Raw genomic sequence first — 24,252 nt, forward strand, 5'->3', positions numbered from 1 at the left:
TGTGTGCAAATTGGTAATGTTACGTTGTATGTCTGTAGTACTGTGTGCAAATTGGTAATGTTACGTGGAAAGCATACAAAGTTGCGTGCAAAATCGTTTTTATTATGTGGAATGTTAGTACTGATACGTGGAATGTCTACAAAATTGCGTGAAAATTATGTAAGCTTGCAAAGCTGTTAACATTATTACTAACAGTAGTCTATGTAAAGTTGTGTGCAATGTTGGACTAAAGTTATGTGGCAAGTGTGGAAAGTTTCTCGTATCGTTGGTAAAATATGTGGAAAGTCAGCTAAATTGTCTGTGAAGTTGTTAAAGTTATGTAGAAATCTGTAAATCTGGAATGTCTACATTGCTACGTGACAAGTCTGGAAAATTGTGTTCAAAAATGTTAAAGCGGGAGGGTCGTCACCTGCGCACGCGCGGAAATTGAGTCCCAAGCAACGATAACAACACACGCTATAAACGCAAAGGCTCATGGCTAGATACTTGTTTGTAAACAATGAAACGCTATGGCCATTTGACGAATGCGCAAGTGCCGAATCCCCCGCTTTAAAGTTACATTGCAAGTCTGCATATTTGCACGGTTTCTAGTAACCGTGATATTTGCGGTTAAAGTTGTAAAGTCTGCATAGTGAGCGTTTGGCTTACATTGGTCACCAGGACTTAAATAATTGATAGAAATTCATAAATAGTTTCCTGAAAATTTAACGTTTCAGAATGTAGCATTGACAGTCAAAAAGAGTTCGCATACTTGTTCTATTGTGTCACTACGTTGGATTTCATAAACAAAAATAAAACAAAATACAGACAAATTATTTGAAAGTGTTATTAATGCCACAAATGTCGGACCAACAAATATCAATCTTTCAAAAAATCAGAATTAAATTGTGAGTGTGAAAAGGTGTGAATTTGCCCACAGTCCCTCTATCCTCTATATATAGAGGGACTGTGATCTGCCTAATCATCAGGACCCTCCAAAATATCGTCCCAATCGATATCGCCATCGCCAAAAAATAGAAAGTCGTTTTTGCGTGCTTACAGCATTTGTATATATAAAAATGTAAAAATAGCGGAGCGGATAGAATGGACGCGCAGTTGATACTTTTGAAAACAATAAAATGGCGTGCAGTTGTTGATTGCAATGAACATTTTTCCTGTCTACATTTTATATTAATGATTAGCCGATCTTTATCTGTTTAGTGCGTCTTTTGTTTCAAATGTTTACCCGCGACACGCATCCAATGTAAAGAACGTGGTTCGTTTTCCAACCGTCTTTTTTAGTAACCGTGGTGACAGTGCACATGTCATTAAACGTCGCACATGTATTGTTGCATCATTAATTTGTATAATTGTTTGCCTTGTAAACTGTTCATAACTCCAATGTTAACTTCTAATATCTTTTTGTAAAAAAATATTGAAAGTGAAGATGTACTTCTGCAGTAGTACCCTTATTATTACCCTATATCATAGACCCTCCCTATCATAATAATTATCTTTATTGCGTTCGTATCCCTATTATGATGTTGACTAAAATGCAATACAGATGTCAATAAAGACAAACATACAATAAAGTGAGAATAAAAATTCATACAGAAAAATAAAAACAGACAAGGAAATAAAAGTAGGGGGAAAATGTAAATTGGATTGTTTTCCATATTTGGGTTGGTGAATGTTTGGATTACTAGTACATGTACATGACTTTATCTTGAGATAGCTGACTATATTGTGTTTCAGTTTTTCAGTTGCTATATTTTTCAGCTCTTATATGCATAGAGCACAGTGCACATAGTCACTATTATCGACCACAGACTGACGAATCAGGGTATACAGGTGGCAACACTTAAATACAATGCTTCTTGTTGTCATCTTTTCTATAGCTATATCTATCTGCTTGTAATTTTAATTCTTTTTTTGTATGTCACATTTAGCGCTATAGAAATAAAATGCTTTGTTATTGTTATTCAAGTTCGCCGTGGAAGTCTTTGGGGTTTTGAGATGCCGTAGTATAATACGAATGGCTAATTTATTTTTCTTCGTAGAAACGTTGTGCATTCACATTTTAAAATAAGGAAAGTTGTCTGACGTTTCGTTGTTACTTTTTACGAATTGTATTCGTTTTATGACAAATTGGTGAAAATAGGAATCAAGTTTTTTTGGTGAAAAATGGTTCTAGCTAAAATAAAGTAATATATGATGGATATTTATCCTAACTAGTTCAGAATTACTCTTAACGGAAATAGACGGATTGCCGTCCCAGGAATTACTCTTTAAAAATGAAGAATCAAAAATGCTGAAGGTCACGCCACAGTCACTCCTAGTAGAGTGACTGTGGTCTCACACTTCAACCATAGACCTTAGAAAACAGTTTTCTAACAGTTTTCTAAGGTCTATGCTTCAACTTAGTAATGTTTATAGATTTGTGATTCGTGGAATGTTTTCCGCGGGACCTATTTTCAGTTTTGTAAGAGGTTTCTTCATTGGGTAAATGTATTAGTCCCAGCCAATCGGAATACATCTTTCTTAGAGTTATTATATTTTCAATATGGCGGTCGCGGGAAGTGCATAGTGAACAAGTTGATCCGAAAAACAAAGCGCGTGTTTGTAAACTGTTTCAACCTAGTATAGTCACTCACAACCAGGTAGGGATCATTTAAATAATTAGAGAACTTCGATGAACTGTCGAACAAGTATGGCAACATGGTAGTATTGTTATTATTGAAAGCGTGTGTACAGCTGAGTCGTGGTCCCAGGCCGGGGTACCAGCACCAGCGGCACGACTCGGTAACTGTATTCCTGAATTTTGTGTGGAGCAGTCATATTAAATAGTTGAGCCGTAAGCTTGTTTTGACCACCGTCCCCTAACACGTTGTTGAAGGGCGGTGTTTTGACGTTAGAAATTTTGTTGCATGGAACGCGGTCCCTCAATTAGCCCCTCAATTACATACAGATAAACACGCTGTACCAGTCATTTTGTAATTCCTGTCCCAGGGAAATAGCTGTTAATTAAGTGTGTATGTAAGACAACTTTTTCTCTGATTGGTCAGACTGTTGGGTTGCCAATCAGAGAACATGCATGCTTTTCTCTGATTGGTCAGACTGTTGGGTTGCCAATCAGTGAACATGCATGCTTTTCTCTGATTGGTCAGACTGTTGGGTTGCCAATCAGTGAACATGCATGCTTTTCTCTGATTGGTCAGACTGTTGGGTTGCCAATCAGGCTCAGTCTCCTAAGTAGCTTGGCGTTGACAAGGAAGGCGAGAACATTTCTCTAGTATAAGTATGACCATGGAGTGTTTGGCAAAATCAACGAGAACCCTGTTCCACTTTTTTATATATAATAATTTATTCCTTCAAAATTCATACGTTTTTATTTTACAGCAACACTGAATTTATTATATATAAAATATGTTTTTGAAATGCAGTCCCATTGATTTTTTTTGTGTACAAAAGTCATATAGGGAAATTTGAAATTACGATAACACAAAACAAATGACTGACAACAAGTAACAAAACAATCAACAAGAACAAACTACACAACATAGTAAAATCAATAAGCGAAAGATATATGGACCCAATGGTATACATGAAAATGTCCTAAATGTGAAACACTGGGGTCCTAGTACAGATCACAGTGACAGTTTCACTGGTGTCCTAAAGATGACATTAAATCATCATATCAAAACAACTTCTAGCTGTGAAAATTAAATTCAGCAGATTGTGTTTACTGAGTCTACCTTGTCTTGCTAGATCCAGCATGGCCTCTGTTGATAAATTGAGTATTCAAGGTATACGTAGTTTTGGTCCCAAAGAAGAAGATAAACAAGTTATCAAATTCTTCACACCACTGACATTAATAGTAGGACAAAATGGAGCAGGAAAAACAGTAGGTATCATATTAAATGCCAGTTTTATTTTGAATAAAATATGATTCTATAACATCATTTTTTGTGATAATGTTTATTTAATGATGAGATAGTTATTTGAAGGAGATTGTTGAGTCGTAATTACTACAGGATGAACAACCTCATGAACTCAATTCTCACAATGTGATAAAGATGCAGACATTGAACGTTGTTGTTTTATAGACTGTCATAGAATGTTTGAAGTATGCAACTACAGGTGACATGCCACCAGGAAGTAGAGGTCAAAGTCATGCATTTGTACATGACCCAAAGGTAAATACAAACATATGTCACTTATTATAGTGTCCCTTCAACAGATTACAGTTATTATGACATAATGTTTGGTATGGGTCCCATACAACACAGTACAATGTTTACATGTATGTTGTACAACTATGACAAAAAGGTATATGTAAGATGATATTAGAATTATACATACATGTATGTGTATACTTTATTAATATTGTTTCACAGTAAAGTACACAGTTTATTCTAATACAATACTACAGTGAAATCAATGCTGTTATTTATTCAAATATTACATTTACCATACTGCTTTTCGTGTTATATGGTACCTTATTTTCATAACAACCATTCAACTACTATAAAGACATTCTTTGATTTTGTAAAATTTTTAAATTTTAAGCCATGAATGCCAAAGTCAACTGTTGTCACCTTTCACAGCCGATTCTTGCATAATTCATTTTATATTATCTCAACAATTTTGATAAAGTCATGTATAATAAAAATGTCCAAACTGAACAAAGAAATTTAAAACAAGAGGCAGGAAAATAGGGGTGATCATATTTTAGCAGCTGACCTTTTATTGCTGCAAGAATCACATTGCAGGTAGTTCTGATGAAAGGGCTCATTTTGGAAGAATGATTCTCCATTTCACAGATATTTTCAGGTTTTATTAAATTTAGCCTGTATACAAAAATACTCAACACAATTGAGGATCAGCAATATTTAGAGTTAGATATTTGCAGCATTTCTTGTATCACAAGTGTCATTTATTATCAATTCATAATATTAGTGAACATTGTTTTTTCTGTCAAAGTTATTTTTTTTTGATTTACCAATTAATTTTATTTCTGCAGATTGCAAATGAACTTGAAGTACGGGGTCAGGTGAAGTTGAGCTTCAAAGACGTCAATGCCAAAGGGGTCGTTGTTTGTAGAAATATTGTAGCAACACAAAAGGTAGGGCTTCTGAGAGTGTATCCCCAGTGATTAGTAAGTTCTTCAGATAACCGTGGTTACTGGAGATTGGGGCCTGGATATTCACTGTATTTGTAAATTTTATTTATTGAATGCAGGTGAAAAAAGTTGAATTCAAGACTTTAGAAAGCACTCTGACGAGGGCAAAGGACTTTGGTGAGGTAAGTGAGTGTGTTCTGTGTGGATCCGTCATCATAATCACATGGTTTTACAAATTTTATGTAAAACTTACTCCCCCACAATATCATTTGTGATTCTACTGAAAGCGCATGTATTTGACCTTGGTTAAATATGATTGGAAGTCCCTATGTATGGCAATGGACATGAAGCAAAATGACAAGATGTTGATTTAAAAAAAAAGGATTATTAGTCCCCGTTCGGACGTAGTCCGAAAACGGGGACTTATGTTTTGCCCTGTGTGCGTCCGTGCGTGCGTGCGTCCGTGATCACCTGTATCTCGAACATGCATGGACCGATTAAGTTCAAACTTCACTCATACATCTCACATTATATGGGACATATGCACATGCATTTTTTTCATGATCCGATTAACGATAGCCGAATAGCGGCCATTTTAAGGCGGAAAATGCATCAAAATCACACATTTTCACCATTCCGGACCCCGATCTCAGTTATGCATGGACGGATTTCGTTCAAATTTGGTACATACATTAAACATAATAGGACCTTGATGCACGTCATTTTTTTTTTTGTTGATCAGGTTTGAAATGGCCGACTGGCGGCCATTTTGTTTTAAAGAATTCAGTTCTGGATCCGTATCTGAGACATGCTTGGATTGATCGAGTTCCAACTTCACACACACAAGGTACATCATGTCACAAATATGTATGTGCATTTGTTTCATGATTTCATTAACGATAGCCAAATGGCGGCCGCTTTAAGACCGAAAATGCATTGAAATCGCACATTTTCACCATTCCGGACCCGGATCTCAGTTATGCATGGACGGATTTTGTTCAAATTTGGTACATACATTAAACATAATAGGACCTTGATGCACGATATTTTTTTTTTCCGGATCAAGTTCGAAATGGCCGACTGGCGGCCATTTTGTTTTAAAGAATTCAGTTCTGGATCCGTATCCGAGACATGTCTGGATTGATCAAGTTCAAACTTCACAAACACAAGGTACATCATGTCACAAATATGTATGTGCATTTGTTTCATGATTTCATTAACGATAGCCAAATGGCGGCCTCTTTAAGGTCGAAAATGCATTGAAATCGCACATTTTCACCATTCCGAACCCGGATCTCAGTTATGCATGGACGGATTTTGTTCAAATTTGGTACATACATTAAACATAATAGGACCTTGATGCTCATCATTTTTTTTTTCCCGGATCAAGTTCGAAATGGCCGACTGGCGGCCATTTTGTTTTAAAAAATTCAGTTCTGGATCTGTATCCAAGACATGTCTGGATTGATCAAGTTCAAACTTCACACACACATGGTACATCATGTCACAAATAGATATGTGCATTTGTTTCATGATCCGCTTAACAATAGCTGAATGATGGCCATTTTAAGGCCGAAAATGCATCAAAATCACGTATTTTCACAATTCCGGAACCGGATCTCAGTCATGCATGGATGGATTTTGTTCAGATTTAGCACAATGTGTTGTACATATGCAGGTGCATTTCGGTCATGATCTGCTTTGAATGTATATGTCACTCAAATATGAACGGAACGGGGACGTGTCATTGACAATGACTTGTTTTTACACATTTGACGAACTGGTTCTGCCAACGTAATAATAGTTAGATAGTAGCTGAATAAACAGAGATCTCGTCTAACAGAGTGAATAAACAAACACTGCTCAGATCGATAAATATGATATATAGTTAATAATATTTAGTAATCGTTGTCCTAAGTAACTATTCAAAATAGCTAAAAGTTTCAAGCAATGGCTCTTTATCGATAACATCTGGTAGAAGAACATGTTATGCTGTATTTTTAAATGTTTAAACATTAATCTAAGAGAGACAGTAGCCGAATAAACATACCTTGTCTAACAGAGATGGGAGATGTAGTTCAGAATGTGGGGTTTTATCACAATGATAACTATGGTATTTCATATACACAGTAGTGCAATAGTAAGACAATTCAGTTATATAAGCTCTCACCCTTAATGTTTCACTTAAGTTGGAGGATATTTTAGGATAAGTACCATACAGATTTCTGATATGACCATCTTATTTTCTGCAGAAAGTCCAAATAAGTTCAAAATGTGCTGATCTCAACTTTGAGGTGAGTATTTGCTACAAATTTAAAGTTACATGCTTTACCGGTACTACAGTTTTAGTGCCATTTTCAGACGGATAAGCCACCAAAGAGTGAGCTGTGAAACTTAAAACTGCCAATAAAGCATTTGTATTTTAGATTACCTAAATTCAATGGTAACATCCATTAAGGATGTTTTTCATAGGGAGAAGGAGACTGAGAAATGAGGTGTGAACTGAAACAATAGCGTAATGCATAGTCCACAGAAGTAGTAGGTCTTGGAGTGACTGAAATATTGTAGTGCAGATATGGACAATGATATGTTTAGATATCCAAGCTTAGCTATAAAGCTGTAATGACACTTTGTTAATCACTTGCTACAGATGATTGGTTGTCTTGGTGTATCTAAAGCAGTTCTTAATAACGTCATTTTCTGTCATCAAGAGGAAGCCAATTGGTAAGTACCGTATTACCCCGGGCACGCGCCCAGGGCCCTGAACATACAAAATCGGGGAAAAATTGGGGGTGGGCGCTTACCCGAGGATCACCCCAAAAAAGATTTAAAAAAGTTGTTTTTGTGATCGTATGATAAGGTCAAATAAAGGAATGCTTTCGTACACTTTGTACTTGTACTTATTTCTTGATTTATGCGAGGTTTCAATAAACGTGAGCACTCTAAGACACAGGGTCGAATTTCGAGAATAAAACTTGTTTTATGTCAGCGAATGAAGTTGTGCAAGTCGAAACGGCCAGGAAAAACTACCGCTTGTAATCCAAGATGGCGATGACCTCATTTGCATTATTTTGTTCACACACGTATTGATACATTGCATTGTAATTACTGAAGAATAGCAGACAGGGTTATGAAACAAATAAACCTTTTATTACTGATGTAAAATGTTTACAAACTATTGTGAATACATAAACATATCCAAACGGCGATACATAAAAAACAGACTGAAAATAAACTCTGGTCGACCTCATTAACATGATCTATTCACGCACCCACACACATGACAAAAATTATGATGCAACAAGTTCCCATCATCGGCATGCCTCATTATGGTTATCGTAATGGACTTGAGGTCGGCAAAATGTTTTTTCTTCAACGACAGAAAAATAATCCACATGACCGTAATGCCATAGCTGTGATGAAGGATGGAAAGAAAGTAGCAAGTTTACGACGTGATGTCTCAAAAGTGCTAGCTCCCGTTATGGATTCACAGTCAGCGAAGTGCTACATTTTGAAACCAAAGCTAAGTGCTTCAAACCACTCACCAAGGTATGGATTATTGCAATATTGGATTCATCGTGAATGAAGAGAAAGCAGAATGTGTGCGCCACATGCTACTTGGTTCATCTTACGTCGTTAAGTTCCAATGAGTTTTTACGTAAAAACACAAACAAAGCGGCCCTTTTCAGGGCCACCACACACTCCAAAAAGAGAACTATCGTAACAAATACACTATTTAAATAAATCAAACGCGTTCGTTTTTGACAAATAAAACTTTATTGTTGACCCCATTCTTGGCTAAAAATCAGCCTGGGCATTTAACCGAGGATGTCCCCAACATGTAACTTTTGTGAAAACAGGGGGGTGGGCGCTTGCCCAGGGAGGTACGCGTGCCCGGGGTAATACGGTAAGATGTTATTTTTTTTTATTCCATTGTATGTCCAAATATGTAAAACAATGTTTTTTTTAGCGTCTAGTTACCTGAATCTGCAATACTCAAAAAAATTAAATGGCAACTACTTATCTCCAATATAAGCATACCTGTTTATTGATGTTAGCATAGACACTTCTAATAGTAGCGCCAATCTAATTGTGGGCAAGCAAACACACAGATACAAAATGTTTGTTTACACATTGCAGGCCACTGAGTGAAAGTAAAGCATTGAAAACTAAATTTGATGAAATATTTGCTGCCACCAGGTGAGAATTAAGTAAATCTTGTCAACTCAGACAGTTTTTAATCTATATGAGTTATGTTTACTCAGCCTCCTATCATAATTCTCATTATGAGTGTGCATGTCTAACTGTATAACCACAAACTCAGATAAATATTATAAGGCAAATTTTAACTGTCTGAACTGTAAAATTTTCTAAAAGTTGTGCATGTTGATTTTCGTAAAATAAATCTGTCGTCACCTCTGAAGGCTGTATACTCTGAATGTGTGCCATCAGATCGTGTTTTGTCAGATATCTGAAAAAATTTGTCCTTTGTTATTAATCTGTTTTACACAGAAGCAAATTTATTCCTTCATGTTTTTGAGAGTAATTGTGTCTCTCAGGAATAAAATTTGGCATTTCTCAAACTATTGAGCTAATAAACTGACAGTCACTCAAGTGATAAGTAACCTAATTTATAACTTTTATATAATGACCTACGATAGCGATGTATTAAAATGACAAGCATTCCATACTTCGAAATTTATTATAGAATACACATTTCAAACAATAATATACTATTAATATTTAAATCTCTTACAGGTATATTAAAACTTTGGATCATATTAGAAAGTTTAAACAAGAGCAGGTATGTCATCTCACAAACTGCTCCAAATAATGTAGAGTTGTTATAATATTGATTCATACTATCATGTTTAGAAAGAATATGGTGAACCTCAAGTGTTTAATAGATGATTTTATCTCTATAAAGTAAAACTTCAAATTGAATTTTAGCTTTGCTGTGATCTAATAGGAAATGATAATTAGTCCCTGCTGACATCGTCTGAAACAGGAAGTTGTCTTGAGTTTCTCTCATTGTGCACTCAGCACCATTTTTCAGACACGCCTTGATAAAATTCATTCAAACTTGGTACAAAGTTGTAGTGGTATGCATATGGACATCAATTTGTTTCTCTGTTTCAGAGATTTTTTAACTGACTGCTATTTTTGTTATTTGAACATTGTCAATCATTTCTCAGGTGTACCTCAACCAATTTTATCCAAATTTGGTATTGACATCACCCATATTGGGTTACTGATGCACATCATTAATTATTATTTTATTCAGAATAGTCAAGTGGTGGCTATTTTGTATTTTCTCATGTGTCCTACTTCTTTCTAAGACTCGCTTTCACAGATGAATTTTGGTTTTGTCATCTATGTATTCTTAATTATTGGAAAGTATTGCACCCACAACTTGTGGGAAAGTTGCATATGTATGAATGAAGCCTAATGTTTCTGTGATATACATGTAATAAATATACGTAATGCCTGTTTATTTATGATATCCATGCACGCCATATATATTATCGTTATATTTGATGTTGTAGTGATAGCACTGATGGCCTATGCATGAATTATGTTAATTAGGGTCAATCTATGTCCAGAGATGCATGGTCGGTATTGAAAATCATTTAGTTTTTTTTCTGTCCGAATTCAATTCTTGTTGTAACCACGTTCCTGTACCAGTTGCACTTTTATACTCCTGTAATAGTGTAGTCATTTTGGAAATAAATAGAAGTTGATGTATCATCGTTCATTGTCAAAAGACCTAACCCTTGTCTGTATTTCTGTGAAGCTATTCATGTATTTCTTCAAAGACATGGTGGGTGGATCTTGTTACAGATACTCTTTGTCTAAAACTTAGATTTGCTATTATAAAAATTACATCTGTATGAAAAGTAACTCTTCTTTTCTTGTGTAGCTTGGTTCTATACGTGAATATCAAGCAGAAATCAAATATTTGAAGCAAAATAAAGAGAAAGCTACTGAGGTGAGTAGATATCACTAGATATTTTCATGGTTTTCTACTCTTGTATGCAAAGCACACAATGGAGCTCTTTGCTGTTCTATCTGATCAGATTTCAGGGAAAATTTGGTACATAGGTGCTCTGGGACAATACACAGACTTGATTAGTTTTGGGTGAAAATCTGCATTTTAATTACCCAATATGTATAATTTTTGGCTTTTCAACTGATATCTCAAGTAGTAATCATCAAATTTCAATGTTAATCTTGAAAAGTTAATCTTAAATTGATTTTAAATTTGGTAATAGTTGAAAATAATACATCCACGTGAACCTGCTCATATGAGATCAAAGAAGTCTCTGTTTGAACAGCCATATACATCTAACTGCGCCATCGCTAAGTTTCCTTGGTGAACCACGAGTTCTGTTTCTTGTTTGCATGTTACCATGTTCACACAATCGCAGACATTATTTGTAAGGGTGCCCTTTGAAATGACACATTTTCTCGATGTTTTAGTGAGTACTCCACGGGTATATAGCGTGTTCTCACATTAGCATAATTTTTCTTGAGCTCAGTCATCGCTTTCCTATATGCATTTCTCGCTCTTTGCTGCTAACTTTTTTGCACTCTAATATGTTGTTGTTTGTCTTTCTAAAATTTGTTTTTGATTGACATTCAATGAGATCGTTTGAATTTTGAATTTGATGGTGGTTCGAATTTATCCACTTGTACAGTGATCAATATTGTGTTCGAGTTGAGTTACTAGTAATTACAAGCCTGATTTACATTTTTCTTGCGGTGTTTTGTCAATGTATTGAATAATACAAGTGCTTTGGGAAATAGCATAATTATATTGCATGAATGAAAGAGTCTGGTGAGACTGTGTCACAACACGTTCTATTTATTTTTAACGCGCATGGTCGGCGCCTCTGATTGCGTTTATTTTGTTTTTTTATTTTTGAAATGTATCACTGGCTGCGTTTGTTTTGTTTTATGTTTTCCTCAACAATTAACTGTTCTGAGATCTCTTTCATTTTTCGTCCGGCTGCTGCCAATCCAATAATTCGTCGCGGCCAATCCAATAATTTGTCGCCACATGTACAGACAAGCGAGTTATCGTCACAGTCATTATACTAGTAGTTAGAGTCCAATTGATTTGTAGAAATTCAGCTGTGCGTTGATTATATGTGCAGTTTTGTTTTGCACACCCAGACACAAGCAAAAGTTGAACCGATAGATTTTCTGAACTACAGCATTCGTATTACTTATGCAAATTGAGTAAGGGTCATAGTATGAGTTGCGTTCGCAAATTATTTTGAGCACCGTTCAAAATAAATTTAGTCAAAATCACACACAGAAACACACACACATCACACAAATACTAGTACTCCATACAAATCACGATTGATTGACTAGTTATATAGCTGCTTGAATTACGCACACAAGCACGTAAATATGTAAATACAGGTCACAGTTCGACTTGCATCGCAAACGTTACAATGTGTCAAGTAATTTGAAGGCGTCTTTATCCCCCCATTCCCAATACAGAGAAGCAATACGTGTTGTATTTTGAATCGTCATCAAAACCTAAATTTATTACAAATAAAAACAAAAGTTGATACATACAATGTACGATCATCGTTACTCCAGTGGTCGGTTGGCAAGTGGACGATATGCCAGCCATAGCAGGAGTGAGCGAGCGAGCGAGTGAAAATAAATGCGGTCAGTTCACGGTCGGAAATTAAGCGATAAACGGTTGGAAAAAAAGCGATAAAAGCAGGAGGTTTGGCGAAATAAGTACTGCATAGACACTGTTCAGAATTAATTTTTTTTTTAGCTCCGCTGTCGACTTTGTCGAGCGGAGCTTATCATATGAGTGATTGTCCGTCGTCGTCGTCGTCCGTGTCAATGTTTTACTTTTTCGACTTCTTCTTGAAAACTACAAGCCTGAATGCTTTGATACTTGGTGTATATGTACCTTGGGTAGACCTCTCTCAGATTTGTTCATTTCATGATGATATCTTCAATTCTCTAATTTTGGTGAATATTGTTGTCATTTTTAGTAAAAAGTGATATTTTTGACTTCTTGTTGAAAACCGAAAATGCAATTGCTTTGATATTACATATATAGGTACTACATGTGGACCTCTCTCAGATTTGTTCATTTTGTAATGATATCTTTAATTCTCTAATTTTGGTGAATATTTTTGTAATTTTTGGTAAAAAGTGATATTTTCGACTTCTTGTTGAAAACCGCAAGTCCAATTGCTTTGATATTACATATATAGGTACTACATGTGGACCTCTCTCAGATTTGTTCATTTTGTAATGATATCTTTATTTCTCTAATTTCAGTGAATATTTTTGTAATTTTTGGTAAAAAGTGATATTTTCGACTTCTTGTTGAAAACCGCAAGTCCAATTGCTTTGATATTACATATATATGTACTACATGTGGACCTCTCTCAGATTTGTTCATTTCATAATGATATCTTTAATTCTCTAATTTTGATGAATATTTTTGTCATTTTTGGTAAAAAGTGATATTTTCGACTTCTTGTTGAAAACCACAAGTCCAATTGCTTTGATATATTATACATATAGGTACTACATGTGGACCTCTCTCAGATTTGTTCATTTTCTAATGATATCTTCTGTTCTTTAATTGCCATGTGCATTGCTAACAGCGGAGCTATCTCAGCCGACAGGCTGCTTGTTTGACTTCTTCTTGAAAAATACAAGCCTGAATGCTTTGATACTTGGTGTATATGTATCTTGGGTAGACATCTCTCAGATTTGTTCATTTCATGATGATATCTTCAATTCTCTAATTTTGGTGAATATTTTTGTAATTTTTAGTAAAAAGTGATATTTACGACTTCTTGTTGAAAACCACAAGTAGTCCAATTGCTTTGATATGACATATATAGGTACTAAATGTGGACCTCTCACAGATTTGTTCATTTCATGATGATATCTTTAATTCTCTAATTTTGGTGAATATTTTTGTCATTTTTGGTAAAAAGTGATATTTTTGACTTCTTGTTGAAAACCGCAATTCCGATTGTTTTTATATTACATATATAGGTACTACATTTTTAATTTTTATGATTTTATTTGTCATTTTTGGTGAAAAGTGATATTTTTGAATTCTTGTTGAAAGTCCCATTGCTTTGATACTATACATATTGTTCATTTTCTAATGATATCTTCTGTTCTTTAATTGAAATGTGCATTGCTAACAGCGGAGCTATCTCAGCCGAGAGGCTGCTTGTTTTGAAGACAGATACTGTATTTACTCTATTAAGGTACATGTAGTTGGCCACCATTAAAACTCATCACAGATTTTTTTCCACTCTACCATTTAATTTTATTTTAAGATGTTATTCACACAATCCAGAAAAAAATATATAGTCACCAAATAACTATTTGGACAAAAAATATATTAAACATGCTTGTATATGATGATTTTTGAACTAGTTGGTTCCCATAATATGTCTAAATTTGTGTTCAGGTGCATATAGTGAAAAATAATATCTTATAGGATAGGTCTTTATGGTTGTCCAAAATTATTGAAAAATGTTGACAAATACTTTTTAAGTTTTTATGATATATTGTTTGAACATGAATTCCTATAGAAATAGTCTCAGAACGGCCCACCCAATTTTTGCATGTTTTCAGATTAGTTTTCTCCAAAACAATATATTGTACTGAGTAAAAAATCCTAAAATTCAATGACTCATGTCTAAATCAGTAATTATGTAACACTTTTAAAACAAATAAACAATAATTTTGTTGTCCAAAGGCTATAAATCAAAGTTAAATTTGAAGTGTAAAATTCACACTTCTAATGTGGAATTTATGAAAGTGCATACACAACTTATAAAAATAAAAGCAAATACTATATAAAAAGATCATAATCAAGGGTGTTGTTGATTTATTTTAGGATTTTAACTTTCCGTTGAAAGTCTGCTTATTTCATTCATTTCTAAAGTTTTAATTGATTTTATATTTCAGATAAAAGACAACATTTCTAAAGCTGAAGCCAGATTAGCTGCTACAACAGAAACTGTCAATAAAATAAAAGAACAACTAGAACCAGTAAAGGTACATTATTGTGTCTTCTTCAGGCGTAAAATAAATTAGAATTGGAGTTGTACTGATGACAGCAGAGTAAAAGAGAATATAGCATCCCCTGGGAGTTGATGAGTGCCCTCTAGTGGCAGTATGAATTTTAGAGAGATCATTTGTTCAGAATTCAATTGTATGTGATGACACTTGGTAAACGTCAAAAATTCCAACAATACTGAAATAACTGCTGTTTACTGTAAACATTTTTGTTTTGTGAGCTGCAAATGTTTAGCATATTTCCAAATTTGGACTTCATATAACATCATGGCTATTTTCATGAAATCAGGAAAATATATATTAATGATATTTCAGTTGTTGGCATGGTAACTTATTATTTTAAGTTTCATATTTTAGAATAAATTGGAAGACATTGCTCAGAAGGAAGGTAGTATTTATGAACTTGAGAAAAAAGTTGGTAAGTTATGTCTCGTACGAATGGTTTCAAAAACTCATTTTTGAAGCTGTGCATAATTCCACTGACAGAAAGAATATTTATTAGACTCTTGGTAAAATATATTTTGAGATGGGGGTTATACAAGGGTGTGATGTGATGAAGATACACCACATTTGCAAATCGCATGACAACATATTTCAAGAAATAAATGCGAATGAGTGATATTGTGAATAAACGTTTTAATCTCTTGCTATTTGCCAGTGTTTTTTGCTTATTTGTAAAACATGAATTTTGTGTGGTTTTTGACTCCTGTGTGCGAAGCACAAAAAGGGAGTCTTTGCAGTTAGTCTGTCTGTGTGTGTGTGTGTGTGTGTGTGTGTGTGTGTGTGTGTGTGTGTCTGTTCCACTGATATCTCAAGAACCATACATTGATTTTTGATGAAACTTGGTGCATAGTACTCTAGGCCAATGCGCAGATTTGATTAGGTTTTGGTAAAAATCTGTGCAATATTATTTACCTAATTTGCATAATGATTAATCAATTTGTTGGCTTTTCCAGACTGATAGTTTTTAGGGTAGTATCAGTACATATTAATTCCATGATTGATTGTTCCACTGATATCTAAAGAACCACTCATTGGATTTTGATTAAACTTGGCACATAAATGCTCTGAACTAATGCGCAGATTTGATTGGTTTTGGGTAAAAAATCTGTGCAATATTAATTACCTGATTTGCATAATTAATTAATTTTCAGCTTTTGATATTTCAACTAATAATCATCACATTTCAATAAAACTTGGTACATAGTTACTTAAAGACTGCAGAGACCTGATTAGTTTTGGCGTAAATATTTGTCCATATTAATCACCTTATTAGCATAATTAGTTAATTTTCAGCTTTTTGCCTGATAACTCAAGTACTGATCATCATATTTCAATGAGACTTGATCCTCTAGGACTATGCAGAGACCCAATTAGTTTTTGGTAAATATTTATGCTTATTAATCACCTAATTAAAATAATTAATTAACACTGATATCTCAATTATTGATCATCACATTTGAATAAAATTTTGTACATAAATGCTCTAGAACAATAGACAGGCCCGATTAATTTTGGGTTGAAATTTGTTCATATTAATTCTCTAATAATAATTCATCATTTTTTGGTTCTAATCACATTTCAATGAAACTTGGTACATACACATGTAGATTACATTACGCAGGCCTTATTAGTTTTACACTCAAATCTGTTCATATCAGTTACCTGATATGAACAAGTACAAGTAATTTTGAATTAATTTTTAATGTGTCTTCAATACTCTCAGCACACAGGAGTTCTTTCTAAGCTTTCTTTGATTGTTTTTGACGATAATCTCTTTATGATTGCACAATTGGTCATTTCAAATTGTTCACTTGGGATGATGAACATCTTCTGGAATAAGTGTCAGACCATGTACGGCTGTGAAGAAAATGGTTTGGTTTATTACAAGAAGTTCTTCTAGTCTCTACTTGGCCCAGTTTATATTATGTATGTGATTATTATAACAGAAACTTTTCATAATCAAATTTAACTGTTATCTGACATCATGATTTTATTGTCAGAGACTATAGCATCATGTGCCTTTAATACAGTAGTTTGATAGACATATTATTCTGCTAAAATAATGAAGATTTCATCACAATGATTTCATCATGCATGTAATTTTGTTTTTTTTATTACAGAGAACCTTGAGAGTGGAAAGGAACAAATGGATAGAAATCAGAGGGAGCTGGAAGCTAAAATAGAACACTTTTTTGAAGGTACAGTTATATGTATATATAACCATTGGGATAATAATTACTCTGTTATGAACATTTGAATAGATTAGAGTATTTAAACAACTTTAGCAGTGTGGGCACCCTGACTGTAACCGTCAATGTATAAACTTCCTTCTTGAGTGTATGTATCAAACGCTGTAAGTGTAGGACATTGAACAAGTAAGTTCCTAAAGAGTGAATGATGAGCTTGGATGAAGTTTATTCTCTTATCTCTATCTGGAAAGATGTAGTCATCAGAATAAGGGATGGCATATGTTATACAAGGATTGTATATAGGACAATGTTCAAACAAGTTTGGGAAGCATGGTGTTGACAGTGAATGCGTTATTGATGGTTCACCTGAAATGAACTAAGTATCAACTAAAAGTATCAAAATGCAGCATAATGACGCCCGGGCCAGATTTTTGAGCCAAATATATGATCCTTCCTTCAAAAATTCAGATATTTGCTTAGCATACCAGAGAATCGGTAAACTAACATACTTCAGCCTATGTGTTGAAGGCCTCTGTGCTGAAGGCCTATGTGTTGAAGGCCAATGTGTTGAAGGCCAATGTGTTGAAGGCCAATGTGTTGAAGGCCAATGTGTTGAAGGCCAATGTGTTGAAGGCCTAAGTGCCGAAGGCCTAAGTGCTGAAGGCCTATGTGCTGAAGGCCAATGTGTTGAAGGCCAATGTGTTGAAGGCCTATGTTTTGAAGGCCTATGTGTTGAAGGCCTATGTGCTGAAGCCTATGTGCTGAAGGCCAATGTGTTGAAGGCCAATGTGTTGAAGGCATAAGTGCTGAAGACCTAAGTGCTGAAGGCCTATGTGTTGAAGGCCTATGTGTTGAATATCTTATTGGCTAGTTGCAAGAATGTCATAAACTCTGATTTAAGTTGATTTTTATTATTTCAGGACCTACTGAAGAGCTTCGTAGACTACATCATGAACATCATACTCGGATGCAAACAAAGGAAGACAACCTTCACCGGGTATGCATCTCTATTTATGTATCAAATTAACAGGTATCAGGGGCTGACAATTTATAGAAAAAAAAAAACAACAGAATTTTAAAGCATCCTGTGAATCAGGTGTCTGATCTGTGGGTGCAAATAGTAAAAAAAAAATACCAGTTTTATCATCTCCCATATGACAGGATTCCAGGGGTCAATCTAGGTGTGAATTGGAAGATATAATAGTTTTATCATCTCCCATATGACAGGATTCCAGGGGTCAATCTAGGTGTGAATTGGAAGATATAATAGTTTTATCATCTCCCATATGACAGGATTCCAGGGGTCAATCTAGGTGTGAATTGGAAGATATAATAGTTTTATCATCTCCCATATGACAGGATTCCAGGGGTCAATCTAGGTGTGAATTGGAAGATATAATAGTTTTATCATCTCCCATATGACAGGATTCCAGGGGTCAATCTAGGTGTGAATTGGAAGATATAATAGTTTTATCATCTCCCATATGACAGGATTCCAGGGGTCAATCTAGGTGTGAATTGGAAGATATAATAGTTTTATCATCTCCCATATGACAGGATTCCAGGGGTCAATCTAGGTGTGAATTGGAAGAAATAATAGTTTTATCATCTCCCATATGACAGGATTCCAGGGGTCAATCTAGGTGTGAATTGGAAGATATAATAGTTTTATCATCTCCCATATGACAGGATTCCAGGGGTCAATCTAGGTGTGAATTGGAAGATATAATAGTTTTATCATCTCCCATATGACAGGATTCCAGGGGTCAATCTAGGTGTGAATTGGAAGATATAATAGTTTTATCATCTCCCATATGACAGGATTCCAGGGGTCAATCTAGGTGTGAATTGGTAGATATAATAGTTTTATCATCTCCCATATGACAGGATTCCAGGGGTCAATCTAGGTGTGAATTGGAAGATATAATAGTTTTTTTTTAGGCTGCATTCTTGATGTATGGTGATATGGTCATGTCGCGGTCAATTGTTTGAGGAATAACAGAATCCATTGATGAAAATTTTTTGTGTATTTTTAGCTCTGCTGTTATCGAAGATGACTGAGCAGAGCTCATGGGTTGACTGGACCTGTCATCTGTCCGTCATCTGTTGTCTGTTAACTTTTTTCAAGTGACTTCTGCTCCCAAACAGTATAAGCTAGTTCACCTGGGGTGGTCCTCTGGTCAGATTTGTTCATTTCATGACATCACATCCAAATATCTATTTTTAGGGAATATTTTTAGCTCCGCTGTCAACTTTGTCGAGCGGAGCTTATCATATGAGTGATTGTCCATCAACGTCCATGTCAATGTTTTACTTTTTTGACTTCTTCTTGAAAACTACAAGCCTGAATGCTTTGATACTTGGTGTATATGTACCTTTGGTAGACCTCTCCATCATTTCATGATGATATCTTCAATTCTCTAATTTTGGTAAATATTTTTGTCATTTTTGTAAAAAGTTACATTTTTAACTTCTTGTTAAAAACAGCAAGTCCCATTACTTTGATATTACATATATAGGTTTGGACCTCTCTCAGGTTTGTTCATTTTGTAATGATATCTTTAATTCTCTAATTTTGGTGAATATTTTTGTCATTTTTGGTAAAAAGTGATATTTTCGACTTCTTGGTAAAAAACACAAGTCCAATTGCTTTGATATTACATATATATGTACTACATGTGGACCTCTCTCAGATTTGTTCATTTTGTAATGATATCTTTAATTCTCTAATTTTAGTGAATATTTTTGTCATTTTTGGTAATGAGTCCCATTGCTTTGATGTATAGTACATATTGTTCATTTTCTAATGATATCTTCTGTTCTTTAATTGAAATGTGCATTGCTAACAGCGGAGCTATCTCAGCCGACAGGCTCCTTGTTTGTCATTTTTAGTCAAAAATGATTTTTTTAATAACTGCTTGACATAAATGTTCACTCAGACCTATTATTTTCATGGCACCCTATGTGAGTGTCTATATTTAGTGCATTTTTTGTTTGCTCTTTTTTGTGCATTTTTGACTTCTTCTTCAAAACCGCCTGCCACATGGCTTTGAAATTCATAATGTAGACACATGGACTGGTTCTCTATCAAGTTTCTTCATTTAGTGAAGATATCTCTATTTTTTGGAAGTTACGATTTTTGTTGTTATTATTTTTTTGGATTTTTTCACTTTCCGTACGTTGTATATGGGCATGGACTCCAGTAGAAAATTCAGTTGGAAGCTAGGCTTTCTCAGTACAGTAGAACGTCGATTATCCGAACGTCGATTATCCGAAATGTTCGGTTATCCGAACCTAGTGTGTGTCCCCCAAAGTTTGTATGCAGGTCTGGCTGTGTTCCGTATAATACAAAAGCCAACTGTGAACAATAAATACTACAGTCGTCTTGTGTGATTTCCTGGTGCAACACTTTCAATAAAGCTTTTATCAACATGTAATCTGACGTCTTTCACGTGTACGTTCATTGTTTACAGTGTCTGCGCAAACAATGAAACGAATTACAGTATCCAATAATTTCCTAAATTCAGACAAGCCTATTACGCCACACCAGTGTTCCACTGTAAATAAAAAATGTCCTAAAAACACAAACTTCATCAAATGTCTTTTCCACTGTTTACAGTCAGATCCTTAACTTTACCAAGTTGTAAGTCACTGCAGTTCGGATACGTTTCCCGGGAAAATTGTACGGGGTTCCACTGCCGTCAAAGAAACGCGGCCATGAGCCGATCCCATGTTTTTTTCCGATTTTTAATTTTAATGTCCAGTATCAGAAATCACATCCGCTTCGGAATAAAAAAAGAAAGAAAATAACTTCTGGGATGTCTTGCCACAGAAGCGACGCCAGTTTAATAGTGCAGTGAAAAAGAGAGACGAAACGACAACCCCTTGGTGTGCCTCTTTGGTGGTTTATCAGCAGACATCGGCAACCAATGACCACAGTCGGCGGGCCGTTTGATGGTTCACAGCGTCGAAGTGTTTATGTCCGATGATCACAGTAGCCAACCTGGATTTTTACAACAATTTATTATGTCAATCGTTCCAGGTGTTAAAAACTTTGCTGAATCCAATAAAATCGGGACATCTTGTAGCAGTTTACCATTCGAAAATCCCCAAACAATCTGGTAACATCGAGCCGCTAGCCGATCTATACACAGCGAATACGAAGCGACCTTTCACCTGTTTACTTTATCAGCGTCTTTTATCTGCGTTGGCATGGCTACCCCAGTGAAATGCAAACGCGATGTGCTTGATTTGGACGCGAAGTTGTCAATTATAAATCGAATAGAACGTGGCGAAACCGCAAGCAATCTATCTACCGAGTATGGTGTTGGTAAATCGATGTTATCCGATATCAAGGCAAAACAAAAGCTGCTGGATTTTTTCAGTAAAATGGATTCAAGTGCAGGACTGAAACGAAAGATAACGAAAACAGCCTATGACGATCGTTCAGAGAAATCCGTCTTCACTTGGTTCCGGGACTTGGTTTTCCCAAGAACTTTATTATCGCTACATTTTACGGACATTTTGAAACATGTTGTAACATTCCAGCATGCAACATTTTTATTACAATGTATTACTGATTAAATAAAAATGTTTTTAATGACTCTACATGTATTATTGTTTGATTTCATTACAGTCATGTGCATTAGAATTTGTGTGTAGTGAGCCTGTAAACTTGAGCACGCCCACACAAGATCGCATATCCGAACTGTTTGCATAACCGAACAAAAAGCATGTCCCCCTAACAGTCCGGATAATCGACGTTCTACTGTACTTGGAAAATAAACTGGATGCATGGGACAATGTTTTCCAGAAATGCTCAAGTTTTTATATAGATGATACTAAACAGTGAGGGTGGGAGGGCCTAAAACACCTCCCCAAAATCTTCATGGCCAGGTCAGGGCCATCTCAAGGATCCAGGACAAGGTCATCTTAAGGTCACATATTGATTACATGTGTATTGGGGGTCAGGAGGTCACCCCTCCGTCAAGATCTTTCAAGGAAAAGGTCAACTCAAGATCACATGTCACTTTGTCATATTGTCTAACTTTGTCATTCTCAATTCAGTCACATGTGCAGTAACCAAATAATGCAAAAATATATTCATGTTTCAGCTTCAATTTTCTGTACACCCACATCATCAATTGTACATATCCATTCATTACTGTAGAATACTTTATTTTCACTTGGAATTTATTTTCGCTATTTTCGCTGAAGGGATGAATCTGTGAAAATAAAATCCAGCGAATATACATTTTTTCCTATATTTCACATTAAGCTCATCAAAAATCAGTGAAAATAAATTCCATACAAAACGTCCAAAAAGCCTTTTCAGCGAAAATTAATTCCAGCGAAAATAAAGTATTCCACAGTATATACACAAATACATTACCTATACGGGATATGCCCTTCCAGTGACCATTGCCATAATTACTAAACTGTCATAGATACCACTTCTCCTATCCACCTAGTAACTGCCACTGCCCTCTGCACTTTTTAATTTGGACCGTTACTGACCACAAGGTCGCTTGTTCAATCTCTTTCAAACTTGGGTATTAAACATTGAAATTTCTCTTAAAATTGTCTTCTTCTTGTGGTTATTATTATTTATTTTCGCAACCAAGGCGATTACATCGCCACTAGTGCAACTAGTGCAAAAGAGCAGATGTCACCAGCAGTGTTCTCCCCAGCATTCAATTTGTGTGCGGGGCCGCCACACTGCTTTCCCTGCCCGCCACTGTGGTCGCGAGCCGCCACGGTGATTAGTAAGACTGCCACACTGCTTTTTTCATTGTTCATCCTGTGAACTGTATTACGAAATATAGAAAGAAATACGTAGCTATCAGGGATCTTGCCACGCTTCCGACCAGGACTATTGTCCGACGTACCGACCGACACGCATCCTGCCAGTCGTGGATTATAATTTGTAAATAATAGACGTACTCGCACGATGTGGTAGTGGTGTATAAACAATACAAGTTAATTTTGTAAAATTAGCACCTCTTTGTTCGTAAGTAAATACTTTGACGATCGACGCAGTCTTTAGGTTGAAAGCTAACATTTTTTCAAAATCAATTCCACCCTGATATAACATGGGCAAAGCGGAGTTCACGATCACTTTACGCTACTCAAGAAAAAAACGTGTTTATTGCGTGATTGGGTAAAATACATTTGAACTTTCTAACATCGTGAATCATGTAAAAACTCTTCTTTCAAGACTTCTTTTACCTTTTAAAAATTGCTTATCACCTATTTCGAAAATCATCATGCAGTTTTCAACCTGAATCCATACCAACACATCGTGCTACGACATCGCTTTACTTCCGCAATGTAATTTTTATTATCACTACTATTCGGAAAACTTTGGGTTCTGCCGGCATTACTATGCGGTATTCTGATTGGTTAATGGTGTTTTTGACCCACCGGGTCAAAGGACACATGCCGGTCAACTAATACGTCACAATTATCATGGCGGTCTGTGTTTTTCACCAAAGCGATTGAGTGATCAAAAATAATCACTCAAAGTAACATTTTTTGCATGGCATGACTGAGTAAGAGGAATTATTGGTATAACCGGTGTATAACATCGCAAAGTAACTTAAGTCACATCGTAACGTTGATGATCGTTTGGAAGTTTTATTTGTTCGTTCATTACTGTAAATGTAAACGTTGTAGAAGCTGATGGTACGAATAATGAACAATTTTTTGAAGAAGAATGTTTTTGTAGTAAATAAGATCATGGAAGTCGAGAACATATTACTGGCTGAAACGTTTCAAATGTGTTTCATTTAGCCTTTTACAATTTATTTGTTTGTTTGTTTTTAATAGTCTGCAGCATTTGCATTTTGATTCGACAATGTTTCATAT

General features: G+C 35.3%; 1 protein-coding gene across 1 annotated transcript in view; it reads left to right on the forward strand.

Annotated features, from left to right (window-relative positions):
• Nucleotides 1–2,543: 2,543 nt before the first annotated feature.
• The window catches only part of LOC100369030 (DNA repair protein RAD50.L-like), a 103,182-nt gene continuing 81,473 nt past the window's right edge, over nucleotides 2,544–24,252 (forward strand). The window contains exons 1-14 of the mRNA XM_085498127.1: nucleotides 2,544–2,639; nucleotides 3,748–3,883; nucleotides 4,086–4,175; nucleotides 5,003–5,104; nucleotides 5,221–5,283; nucleotides 7,354–7,395; nucleotides 7,752–7,825; nucleotides 9,242–9,301; nucleotides 9,860–9,905; nucleotides 11,022–11,090; nucleotides 15,083–15,172; nucleotides 15,551–15,611; nucleotides 17,317–17,394; nucleotides 18,306–18,382. Of these exons, the coding sequence (XP_085354253.1) occupies nucleotides 3,755–3,883; nucleotides 4,086–4,175; nucleotides 5,003–5,104; nucleotides 5,221–5,283; nucleotides 7,354–7,395; nucleotides 7,752–7,825; nucleotides 9,242–9,301; nucleotides 9,860–9,905; nucleotides 11,022–11,090; nucleotides 15,083–15,172; nucleotides 15,551–15,611; nucleotides 17,317–17,394; nucleotides 18,306–18,382 (981 nt within the window). The 5' untranslated portion in view covers nucleotides 2,544–2,639; nucleotides 3,748–3,754. The remainder of the gene's footprint in view (nucleotides 2,640–3,747; nucleotides 3,884–4,085; nucleotides 4,176–5,002; nucleotides 5,105–5,220; nucleotides 5,284–7,353; nucleotides 7,396–7,751; nucleotides 7,826–9,241; nucleotides 9,302–9,859; nucleotides 9,906–11,021; nucleotides 11,091–15,082; nucleotides 15,173–15,550; nucleotides 15,612–17,316; nucleotides 17,395–18,305; nucleotides 18,383–24,252) is intronic.

The sequence above is a fragment of the Saccoglossus kowalevskii genome, chromosome 4 (assembly GCF_978046115.1).
Source record: "Saccoglossus kowalevskii chromosome 4, keSacKowa6.1, whole genome shotgun sequence".
In the NCBI taxonomy this organism is placed as follows: Eukaryota; Metazoa; Hemichordata; class Enteropneusta; family Harrimaniidae; genus Saccoglossus; species Saccoglossus kowalevskii.